A 12,080-nucleotide genomic window follows, 5' to 3' on the forward strand; every position below is an offset into this window, starting at 1 on the left:
ACAAGAATTGTGTCCCACTGGAAAACAGAATCTCTTGTTAACGTACCTATACCTTTTTGCACCCAACTACTAAAGCACTTTCCAAGTGTTTGCACAAACACTACAACCTAACTCGTTTTTGGCCTTCAACATGATGCCTTACTACATCTTTGCACTAGCCAGCTAGTATCTTTAAAAATTGTGAGATTCATCACTAAAACACACGACAGATGTACTCATACTTGCTAATGCTGCTGATACATATTCATACCACGTTCCAAAACTTTAAAAAATATGACTGTGCACACTTTTCTCATGCGAGTTGTCACTATTAGTCGCTGGCATGCAATGCCCGCTCTCAAAACACTCGGGGCAGCAGCAGCAGACTTTGCACATCGGCTACACTGGCTGTACCCAGTTGTCAAGGTTGGCAACCGACACCAGTATAGCCGCCTAGAAGGTGGCAGTAGTTGGCACGGTACTTTCACATCACTTCCTATTTTGACCTTGCGACAACAATACAGTGTAGACCGCTTATAACGTAAGTCGCCGGAGTCGCGAATATCCGCACTATAGAATATCCGCACAGTCGAAAGTGAGGGAGCTACGAGGGAGGGCGAGGGGAGCCACCGAAGCGGAGGAGTTGCCGAGGCGAAATCCGCTTCCCTGCTGCCCTCCTCCCTCACATTCCACGGTCTCCGCGTGCGCCCTTTGCCGTGCCGTGCCGGCACCGCCCATTCCCTCCCTGAAGTTTCGTTTACTGCCGTTATCGTGAAGCGAGCGTCGGCCGGCGTTGGCAGTTTCGTGACCCTCGCTCGCTATGCGCGCCGTGATATTTTCTCGCACTCAAGGTTCTGGTTTCAGCCTCACTGGCTGTTCGTTCGCACCACGTGCCCTTCTCCCACTTCGTCTCTCTTTGGGGCACCCGTTTGAGGGGAGCGTTCGCCGTCTCCGCTGACTTCCGCACTCCCAGGCAGCCGCACTGTAACCAGTATTTCGTCTCACGCAGCTGCACTGTAAGCGGTATACGTATACATGGAGTGCTATGGGAAAATTAACGGGAGTCTGAAAAGACCGCACTATATCCGGTCCTGCACTACAAGCGGTTACGTTATAAGTGGTCTATACTGTATTAGGTTTCACATCGCTCTTCCCATGACACAGTTTGAGCTTCCATTACACAAGCACCCACTGCTCACATTCCCAATGAACTACAGCTACAAGAAACATGGCTACAAATAAACGACTCTCGTTAGAACTGCCAGTTCTTTGCAGGGAAGCCTCCCATAGCTTCTTAACATCCGAAGCTGCCCCAATTATGTCTTACTCAATTATTTCATTCAGCAATGAAAGGTTAAAGAAACAACAAGTTCCAAATAATTCTCCAACTCTTGTCCGTTAGTACAGTTCACACCAAACAAGCTCATATCATGTCTGACTTACTCGATCGTTCAATTGCTGACAGCTCTCTCTGTAAACTGTGCTTGCAATGGTGCTGTGACATAAAAGTGACACATAAACTGGCAGTATATCAGTCAAGGAATGTACATTTTTCACATAATTGAGGTAATGACTGGAACATTAAACTCTGAAACGAATGAACTAAACGAGCACACGAGACAAAACAAACGTGGACATACATGCAAGAAAAATAAAGAAAAGCAGCCCTCAAGCTGCCTAAAAATTGCTTTGGCTTTTCCTTGGTGGTTGACAATCCATCCACTGTGCCTGCTGTGGCAACCAGTGAGCCAACCACAGGACGACGTACACAAAAAAAAAAAAGTGACGACAAACAATTCAAGCTACCCTCGATAGCAACAAAAAACATAGGCAGCCGAGCTACCCCACAACCTTTCCTTTATGTGCAAATTCACAGACACACATATTTCACTTGTTCCCATTCCAACTGCTGCTCCTGGACACAGGTTGCACTTGTACAAATGAGCTGAACAACAAGTCATGTTTGCCCCAGTTGAGAGGGTGGATTATATAACATACATCAAAACTGCCAGATTATAATAGCAAATCATGCGACGGCCGTTCCAAGCAAGCCCTCTACAACAAATTCAAAGTAACATTCAATGTCATATTGAAGCAACATCTGTTCATGTCCTTATCACATTACGCAGGCATTGCATAATAGCTAGCTGGTTACAATTCAGTCTAACGCTCAGGGAAAAGCACAGTGAAGCACATACTTAAGGATAGGCAAATATTCGGCATTGTCGAATATTCGTTCGAATTATTCTCTATTCGTTATTCGCTTCGAATTCAGGTATTTGATACTTTAGAATTATTCAGCACTCCCGAATAGGCAGCGAGTAGCCATGGACAGCCAGTACACAAACACATCTTGCAGGCTATACTTTACGTCATGGCTGCCATACATCAACTATAAATCTCAAAGACTACGTTTTTGTATTAAAGATCAGGAAATGTGCGACGCAAAAGAGCAGAAACGGCGCTAGCATCCAACCGAAACAAAGCAGCGGAGTCTGCGTCGCCACAGTCATCAGCGTAAATCGTACGTGAATGACAGCAACGAATGGAACGCTTTGTGCCTATTTCTGCCTTTGATGCCTTTACCGCCTCGCATAACGCGTTGGCTGCGGGATTTAATAGTCGCCATTAATGGTCGCATCGATAGCGGCCGTGGTTTCTTCCGCAGCGGTTGCGGCAAAAGTAGTTACGTGTTGACTCAATCTCAATACACACGTCAGCCGCGTGCCTCAAAAGCTACGTAGTCGCCATCTATGATCGCATAGACAGCGACCGCGATTTCGTCTGTAGTTGTTGGAGCAAACGGTAGTTTTGTTCCGACTCGGTGCCTGCGTCAGCTACGTGCCTTAAGCACCGCAAAGTCGCCGTTCATAATTGTGTCGATAGTGGCCGCGGTTTCCTCTGCAGCGGTTGCGACAAACAGTTGTTTTGGTTTGACTCGGCGCAAAGCTGTCGAGGATGAACAGCGCCAGCTAGGACGAGCGATCTGTTGGCGATCAGCTTACTGGCGCAAAAATAATCAAGATGTGCACGCGGTGCACGCAAATGATGGCAAGCAACAACGAAACGTTGCGTGCAAAATAGCAAAAGGATTTTCTCATCCATTCCACTAATAAAAGTGTGTTGACGTAGTAAGCATTTGCTTATTGTTTTCTGGATACCCTGATAATTCGGCATTTTGTTAATTCGGAGATTTCTTTTTTCCGGTCACGTGAAATTCCAATTATGTTTTACTGTAATATGCGATAATATACTATTCGAACTATTCGATTCGAAATTATTCCACCAAATCAATATTCGCTTCAAATTCGCTTCGATTCTCAAATTCACAATTCGCCCATCCCTACACATAATGGCATTCGATGCTCGACATCATTAACGGGAGTGGCATTCAGCAGCACAGTTGACTGCAACGTCAGCTGCAAATAGTGACTCAGTACCGCCTCAGAGTGCAGACATCACGGGTGGCTTACTGTCCTTGCTGATCACCACGTGCGCTCGCTATCCATCCTCACATTTGTTAGCACAATGGCCCCTGGTTTTCGGGGGAGCATGCCACAGCACTGGGTACGACGGACAAGAAATGAACAAGCACGACAGACTGACGGTGAACATGGTGCTTAGAGACACAAATGCAGCATAAGTGGAACATTTTCACTGGGGAGTGCCGTCATGGTGAGGCTTGGAAGTCGTCGCGCGGGTGGCACCACCTTCGTGGCTCTTTCCACCACTGGTCACAGCTGCCGCTGCCACGCCCGCTGCTGTCGCCGCTGCTGCGGCGGCAGCTCCGTGTAGAGACGGTGAAGCTGGCAGCGAGCGGGCCGTGCTGGACGAGTGTCCAGACGACGCGGCGAAGGCAGAAGGGGACGCACGGCCATCCTGCTGGGTGGCAAGCCAGCCTGCATTTTTGTTTTTATAAGTAGTCAATGCACCAACATGAATGGCATCCCACACAGCTATGTGAAAATCTCGCCACATTCATCTGATGAAGTTCCGTGTTTGATGGAGCACCGCACAAAACAAAATCTGAAAATCAACAGCGTACCATTCAAACATGCCAAAGTAACATCACGTGGCACCACGCTGCTCTTAAACAGTATGCACAGATAAGCCACAAGTTATGCTCATTTGGTGAAGTAAACTGCAATGTTCATGCTTGGCAAAAACAGTCCCCACGAAGGGATGGCTGTTGATGGGAAATATACTCGCCAGTTACAGTGTTCATTATAGTGAGTTCACAGAATGACTTATTTTACAGTGGGCTTCACATCAAGCTTAACCCTTTGAAGGTTTTTGCCGTATCTGTACGGCGGCGGTTTTCTGTCCCGCAAGGTCTTTGCCGTACGGGTACGGTTTCCATCCTCCGTTTGAAATTTCGCGCCATAATGACGATGCATGCTCACCGGGAGGTGCTGCCACCTTTTAGGACTTACAAGAAGCGTTTGACATTTGTGCTACCTTCTTGCGGAGATAAACAGAACTGATTTCTAGTTTCAGCGCGTGCATCGCGCAGACTGCGGCAACACCCCTTTCGCGGTTTTGGTTTCGCCGCGTGATCGCAACGGAGGCGTGCGAAACGTTTGAAGGGGCGGCGGAATTTGATTTCTGCTTTTATTGGCGCTGCTCTTAGCTTGTTTATCACCGTCGCTCACAAGGTATTCTCGCTCTCTGTGGCAACGCGCTTTCGGTTCCGCCGCGTGATCGCAACGGAGGCGCGCGAAACGTGAGTTTTCTCTCTGTCGGCACTGTGTTGCAGTGGCGCTGAAGTTGATTTCTATCGTGATTGGCGCTGTCTTAGCTTGTTTATCAGCGCCGCTCACAAGGTATCCTCGCCCTCTGCGGCAATGCGCTTACGCGGTTTCGGTTGCGCCGCGTGATCGCAACGGAGGCGGAAGTTGATTTCTATCTTGATTGGCACTGTCTTAGCTTGCTTATCAGCGCCACTCACGAGGTATTCTCGCTCTCTGCGGCAGCGCGCTTACGCGGTTTCGGTTCCGCCGAATGATCGCAATGGAGGCGCGCGAAACGTGAGTTTTCTCTTTGTCGGCACTCTCTTGCAGATGCGGCGGAAGCTGATTTCTACCTTGATTGGCGCTGCTCTTTGATTGGCGTAGCTACCTTGATTGGCGCTAGCCTTGATTGGCGCGATAAGGCGCTGTGCTTAGAACCGTGTTTCAAGGAATACCACACTCTGAAATATTATTGAACATTTGGAGTTCTGAGTGATTCCGACATCAAAATACTGTTTCTAATTTTTTTTCACTATTTATTCCCGACTTTATACATTTTGTACATTCAATATCCGCAATAAAGTAATTTGACCATCTGGGAAAGTTTTTTTTTTCAAAATAATTTGACCTTCATAGGGTTAAGAGATCCCTCACCTCAGATTCTTGTCAACATCCGGGAACTCATTGGCCTTGTTTCAGCTCCCCTTAAATGCTTGGACTTTGTGACATATGGAATGTCCCTGGTTACTTTTCTTCCCTCAATGTGAGCATTAGCCAAATGAGTCAAATTAGAAACCATTAATTCAAGTATCTTTTTGCTATTCCTTCCACCCTTCAGATCCTCTCCGCACACCTTTGTCCAGCTCGCTGTGAATGCCAGGTTTAAATGCAGCATCTTTGCAACTACCTTAAAGAGGCACATTACTGAATCGATCTGGACTGTTAGATTACATTTCCACGCAGTTTACAACGCTTCCTTAATGCCAGGAGATGAATTCGTACTTACACAGAAACCTGTGATTGCGCAATTCTTCCAATATTTCACATCATGGTATCTTATCTTCCATAATTGTCAAAAGTCCCTCCTCACAGCATACTTGCAGTAGTGTTACATTCACAGAAGTCTAATAAATCATCCCACTACAGGGTTTACAAACAATGACCAGAGTATTTTAAACACAGAAATGCTTAAAATGAATATAGCATGTTCTTTTTATATCTGGGCCTTGACAATATGATTGTCAAGGCCTGCAGCAAGCACATCAAGTAAACAAGTGAAAAAAAATTAGACACCCTGTAATACTTACCAGCCATTCCCTGAGTGGCCACTCGAGCAGCTCCGGAAGTAGCAGCCACTACATCTCCATGTGATCCCCTCCTGTCCTTGGGCGGCTTCGGCTCTGGATTTGACTGGGGAGGTCTTGGCAATACGTCACTGCACAGAATGACAGGGCACAGAGACCTATCAGAGTGTGCCAGGAAATGTAAATAAGAGCACAGCAAATGCCAACCTGCCAGCCACAGTTGACAGAAAGCCATCACCTAAGCAACTATAAATTTTTGATTAGCAACAAATTTTGAAGAAAATCTCACAATAGGTAAGCAATGTTCATAACAAATAACAAATTGAAGGAAAAATGAAGCAAGCGGTTGGGCTGGCATTGCAGATGGTTCTCGGTGTCGGATCACAACTCAGTTGCATTGCTCTATTGCTGCTACGCCGCATTGACCATCAAGGTGCTTCAGTTTTCGGTGATGTGTCTATCTGTACAATGCCTCGTTGTTGCCAAATCGTTGTAGCAGCAAAGGATCCACAGTATTTTGACAAACAGCAACTGCACCTCCATGATCCATCAGCTACTACCCTCGGCGATTTTTGGCTAAGGGCTAACAGTAATCAAGTAGAAGACTATGAAAGATGGATTATGGACAACACATTTTATAGGGCATTGTTGCAGTATTTTTACGAACCGAGCCTGCACGCTTATATTTAAATCCATTATGGTGTTATGCCGCATGGCAACCCAAATGAAACAAATAACAGCAAGGTCCATCTAAATCGGTCGCAAAGCTTGCAACGAAAAGCATGCCAATACCTATCGCCAGAGATATCAGTTAGTGGTGCACGATTGAAGCGCGACTAGGTGAGGGGGGACAAAAACACTAGAAAACCTATGTGAAAAGAAATGTTCGAAATTTTTAACAGCGAAGCTGTTTAAGCCTGTGGTTAATCTGGGGAGTGTGTGCAGGAAAACTTTGCCGAGCGATGACGTCCCTCCGCGTCGCCTAGCAACCCCGAGGCTCGCAACAGCGGTGTAGGCGGAGCTAAGCCAGTACATCATCGCACGCGCCGTCGCTTTGCCCAGCTTTTCCGAGCTATGACATCATCATGCCAAGCGCCCGCATAGCCATGTCACCACAGCTGTGGTAGGACATGACGTCACTGCGATGATCCTCATAATAGCTCCGCGTCACCGCTGCGGTGACAGAATGCCCCACGTCTCCGCGCCAAGCACATCGCCGTGAGAATGGGGCGACCGAAGAAGTGCGTTACTCCTGAAGAAGAGGAAGCGCGGCGCGAGAACCGTCATGCGGCTACTCGAGAGTGGGTGACACGACTTCAGACCAACCCCCGAGTATCGCACCGGTAAAGCGTCAGCGAAACGTCGGCGATTTGCAGAAGATTCAGAGTTAGGAGCTCGCGTTACCGAGCAAAAGCGTGTGTGCAGCCAGAAGCATTGACAAAACAATCCGGGCCTGCGACTCAGCCGATCTGAGATAAAGCTATAGGTGGGATTGACAGCTTTGCTGTTTACACAGTCTTCACACCACCAGTATGAGGCTGCCCCCATGTTTTCTTTAAATCAGAATACTGTCCTAATACGAGTAAGTATTCCATTTCAAATATTTTTCCTGTACTAAAACAACAAATGTTCATGTTTTCTATTTCACAATTCATTAGTTCGTTCTTGGTGACCCCTACCAACCACTGAATCTGGCGCAACACTTGGCTAGACTGTGCAAACCAGCTATTGTGTCGTGCGGAATGGCATTGCTCACTTGAACGTGGCGGCTTCATCAGAGTTATTTTATTTGCTTGCTTGTGTTTGTTCAAAGTGCGCCGTGCGCTTCACTTCACATTTTGCATGACTTAGCACACGGCATTCACTGGCGAAAGGTGCGACTGCAGGTTTTTTGTTATCGTGCAAGTTCACAGCTGCGGCATCTGGCGCGCGGTGTCTCGTCGTGACGATAAATGCGGAACGCTCCGCGAAGAAACCGTCCCGCTATGTTCGTTCACTCTTCGAAAACAGGCTGAGTGTCCGACTGGCAGCAAAGTTAGTAAATCAAATGTTTTCTAAATGATAATGTGAGGCAATGTTGTCTAGTCTGATAACTGTTGGATAATGAATACATGGTGTCGCACGGAATTGCGAACGGTTTTGTGAAAAGGTTTAACATATGTTGCTATACATTACAAAAAATTAAATTATGGGGTTTTACGTGCCAAACCACGACCTGATTCTGAGGCATGCCGTAGTGGGGGATTCTGGAAATTTAGACCACCTGGGGTTCTTTAACGTGCACCTAAATCTAAGTACACGGGTGTATTCGCATTTCGCCCCCATCGAAATGCAGCCGCCGTGGCCGGCTATACTTTACAACTGTGTGCTGACCATAGTACTTTTCACCCTTTGAAACATATTTTGTTTGGTCAATTATTATTGGTTGCATTATTCTAGATGAATAGAAGTGAAGTTGCTTTTGAAACCTCTGTCGCACTGTCATTTATTTCCATCCTATTCGCTCACGTTCCCAAGGAACCGACTGGAGCAACTGCCATCAATAACAGCCTAATTATTTTATTTATTTCTGAAAGTGCCCAAGAACAGCTTTACGCCTTAGTATTAGTGCACTTGTGTTACACAAATAACAGAAAATAAAAACAAACAAAACAGAATAAGAACAGTGGTAAAATGCAACATAAATATTGGATTACATCAACGACAGAAGTCAGATAATGAGCAAATACAAGAGCTGAAAATAGCAAGATCATAACATAAGGTATTTTGTTGTATCACAAGATGTGTTATAGCGCTGGAGGTACAAGAGGAGTTTAGATAGAAAATGCTGAGATTATGCAAGTTTGGGTGAGGCACACAGAACGTTACAGCCGACAGTAACCACGAACAGGAAAAGTGGTTATGAATTAGTTTATACAGTCAAACCTTGTTAATACGTACCCGCTTAATGTGTAATTGCGGTTTAAACGTAGTCGAGAGGATTCCCCCACCCAGCCCCCATTGAACCCCATGTATTGGCTGACCGCTTAAACCATAGTCACTCATTGCCGACCAAACGGTTAGTGCGTACTATTTTTGTTATGTACATGCTCAGGCAAAAAACAGCAAAATCTCATGTGCGCAGATGTTCAATTTACGCGCATAAAAGCATGTCCTTCGAGATTTGCTCCCGGTAATGCGAAGAAGCCACTGGTAGGAGGTGTGAATTCGCTCTCGCCATCAAAATCAAGTAGTAACCACGCAGAAGCACATTTTATTGCGAAGTGCATTTCTGCCGTCACCTTGGACGTCGCTTTGAGGTTCTGTATAAAGTCCGAACACGGCTACATCGTCACCGTGCGCCATACGCTGTATGTGCGAGTGAAAGCTTGCGAGGGTCAGCCGACTCAATCCCGCGCGCGCGAGGGAGAAAAGTGGGGCGGAAGCGCGCTTCTTCTGTTGCGCGCGAGGCACGGCGGGGGAGGCAAGAAAGGGAGGGGTTTACTTTGGCAGCAGCCGCACTGGCTCCGTGATCTTGAAAGCGATCTGCGCGCCTCTACGGGCCTCATCTTCAAAGTTATTTGCAGACAAAGTGCAACTAGTGCTGGCAGCTTCGTATGTGCTGTGCTTTTGACGTCTAATTCGCGATGAAGCGAAAGGCAGCACGCTTACTGCTGCTGCCACGCCTCTTCACTCCAGCGTTTTGAGAGTGAATTTCCGCAGTCATCGAGCGAGATGTGTTAATGCTTACCTGCGCACGCGTTACTCATGTTTAGTTAGTAAGCGGGGCCTCATGAACAAATTGGCTCGCGGCCTTATCAAGTTCGAAGATGCCATCATCGCGGCCTTGTGGCGGCAAGTGAAGATTACTGATTTTTTGCTGCCTACCCGGAAATTAAGCCTGTCTGAGTGCGTGTGTTTGAGAGCATCGTGACGTAGTTCTTTTCCGGCCAGTAAGTAGCCACTAAACTGGCATTGGCGGTTAATTTGTACATCGTTTAGTGCATACCTATACGTCGTTGCCGGCCAACTATGTATTAACGAGGTTTGACTGTACAAGAATAAGTATGAAAGGCTTCAAACGTGAAACATGCACAATCTCTGTGGTACGGCAGCGGCCGTCCAAAGGCGTAACAACGGGCGCGACACGATAGTTAACTGGCGAAGTCTGTTCCTGAACTGTGTAAGGCCCGAGAAAACGGGACTGAAATTTCTCGCATAAACCAGGAACGCGAACTGGAGTCCACAGCAACACTTCGTCTCCAGGCTGGAAGGAAACGACACGGTGGGATGCATCATAGCGAGTTTTGCGGTCTTGTTGACTGGCGTCGGTGTTGAGGCGGGCGTGTTGGCGACACTGGGTAATTCGCTAAACAAATTGCTCACACGTTGATGTGGACGATGGCACGGGGACGTCAAAGAAAGAGACGTCGAGGACAGTGATTGGTTGACGACCATACACAAGGAAAAAGGCCGAGTACCCCGTTGTGCGTTGGACGGCCGTGTTGTAAGCGAAGGTGACGAATGGGAGAATAACATCCCAATTGGTGTGATCAGGGTTGATGTACATTGAAATCATGTCGGACAGCGTACGATGAAAGCGCTCTGTGAGGCCATTAGTTTGAGGGTGGTAGCTGGAAGTCGTTTTATGGATAGTATTGGACGCACGGAGAACATCGTCGAGAAGTTTAGACAGAAAGGTCCTGCCGCGGTCACTCAAAGGAATACGTGGGGCTCCGTGTCGTAAAAAGATCGTTTCCAAGAAAAAGGATGCAACCTCCGCTGCGGAACCGGAAGGTAGTGCGGCTGTTTCAGCGTACCGTGTCAAGTGGTCTACAGCTGTGACAATCCATTGTTTACCGCCAGCCGATAAGGGTAGTGGACCATACAAGGCGATACCAACTACTACTGCGAAAGGAGCTTCAGGACACGGTACAGGTTGTAGCAGTCCAGCCGGAGGTGAGGTCAGTCGTTTGCGGTGTTGGCAGATCGAACAGGAAGCCACGTATTTTGCTACGCTTGTTGCAAGTCCAGGCCAAGAGAAGCGGCTGCGAATTCGCTCATAGGTTTTATGAAAACCAAAGTGACCGGCAGTGGGATCGTCATGAAAGGTCTCCAGTATCTGGGTGCGAAGTGATCGGGGAACTACAGGGACCCAACGGTGTCCTTCGGGATGAAACACGTACCGGTATAGCACCGAATTTTGAATCTTGTGGTTCTTCAACTGCCGACGGAGTCGAGCGTTAGGTGTGCGAGAGGATCCCCGAATACGTTCCATAACGGAGTGGCAGTAGGGGTCACTACGTTGGCAAGTTGCAAACGTATGAGAATGGCTAGGTGGGAGCCGGTCGAGAGCTGCGAGTGAAGGAAATGCAGGAGAGACGTCCGGCGGGTTGCTCACGGAAGGTGGTAAGCAGGCAGTGTTTGAAGACGGTGGTAGGGGACAACGAGAGAGAGCATCGGCATCCTGGTGTTTCTTTCCAGACTTGTAGGAGACGTCGAAGTCGTATTTTTGTAAACGAAGTATCCAACGGCCGAGACGGCCCGTTAAATTTTTTACCGTCGCCAACCAGCACAAGGCGTGGTGATCAGTAACGACCGTAAAGTGGCGGCCGTGCAGATAAGGCCGGAATTTTTGGACGGACCAAACAACGGCAAGACACTCTTGCTCGGTAATCGTATAATTTTTCTCTGCAGGTGTTAGCGTGCGACTTGCGTATGCGACCACACGTTCTTCGGAAGTTTGCTGACGTTGCAGAAGAACAGCCCCGATACCATGGCCGCTGGCGTCAGTATGTAGAAGAGTGGGTGCGGTGTTGTCGAAATGACAAAGCACTGGTTCGGACGTGAGGGCACGCTTGAGGGCGTCAAAAGCAGTTTGGCATTCGTCCGACCATACATAGGGAGCTCCAGAAGGAAGTAGTTGATGGAGCGGCGCCGCAATGGTGGCAAAGTTACGTATGAAGCGCCGGAAATTCAAGGCTAGGCCAAGGAAGCTACGCAAGTCTTTGGCGCGTTGAGGCCTGGGGAAGCGCAGGACAGCGGTAATCTTATCGGGATCAGGTCGAATGCCCTCCTTGCTGACAAG

General features: G+C 47.7%; 1 protein-coding gene across 2 annotated transcripts in view; it reads right to left on the reverse strand.

The window, feature by feature from the left end:
- Positions 1 to 3,227: 3,227 nt before the first annotated feature.
- LOC119446018 (E3 ubiquitin-protein ligase TRIM37-like) overlaps positions 3,228 to 12,080 on the reverse strand; it is a 61,812-nt gene continuing 52,959 nt past the window's right edge. For both annotated transcript variants that reach the window (XM_037710326.2, XM_049663822.1), the window contains exons 17-18: positions 6,017 to 6,144; positions 3,228 to 3,878 (exon numbers count right to left, since the gene is read on the reverse strand). In XM_037710326.2, the coding sequence (XP_037566254.1) occupies positions 3,634 to 3,878; positions 6,017 to 6,144 (373 nt within the window). In that variant the 3' untranslated portion in view covers positions 3,228 to 3,633. The remainder of the gene's footprint in view (positions 3,879 to 6,016; positions 6,145 to 12,080) is intronic.

Source organism: Dermacentor silvarum, chromosome 3 (genome assembly GCF_013339745.2).
Source record: "Dermacentor silvarum isolate Dsil-2018 chromosome 3, BIME_Dsil_1.4, whole genome shotgun sequence".
Taxonomy (NCBI): domain Eukaryota; kingdom Metazoa; phylum Arthropoda; class Arachnida; order Ixodida; family Ixodidae; genus Dermacentor; species Dermacentor silvarum.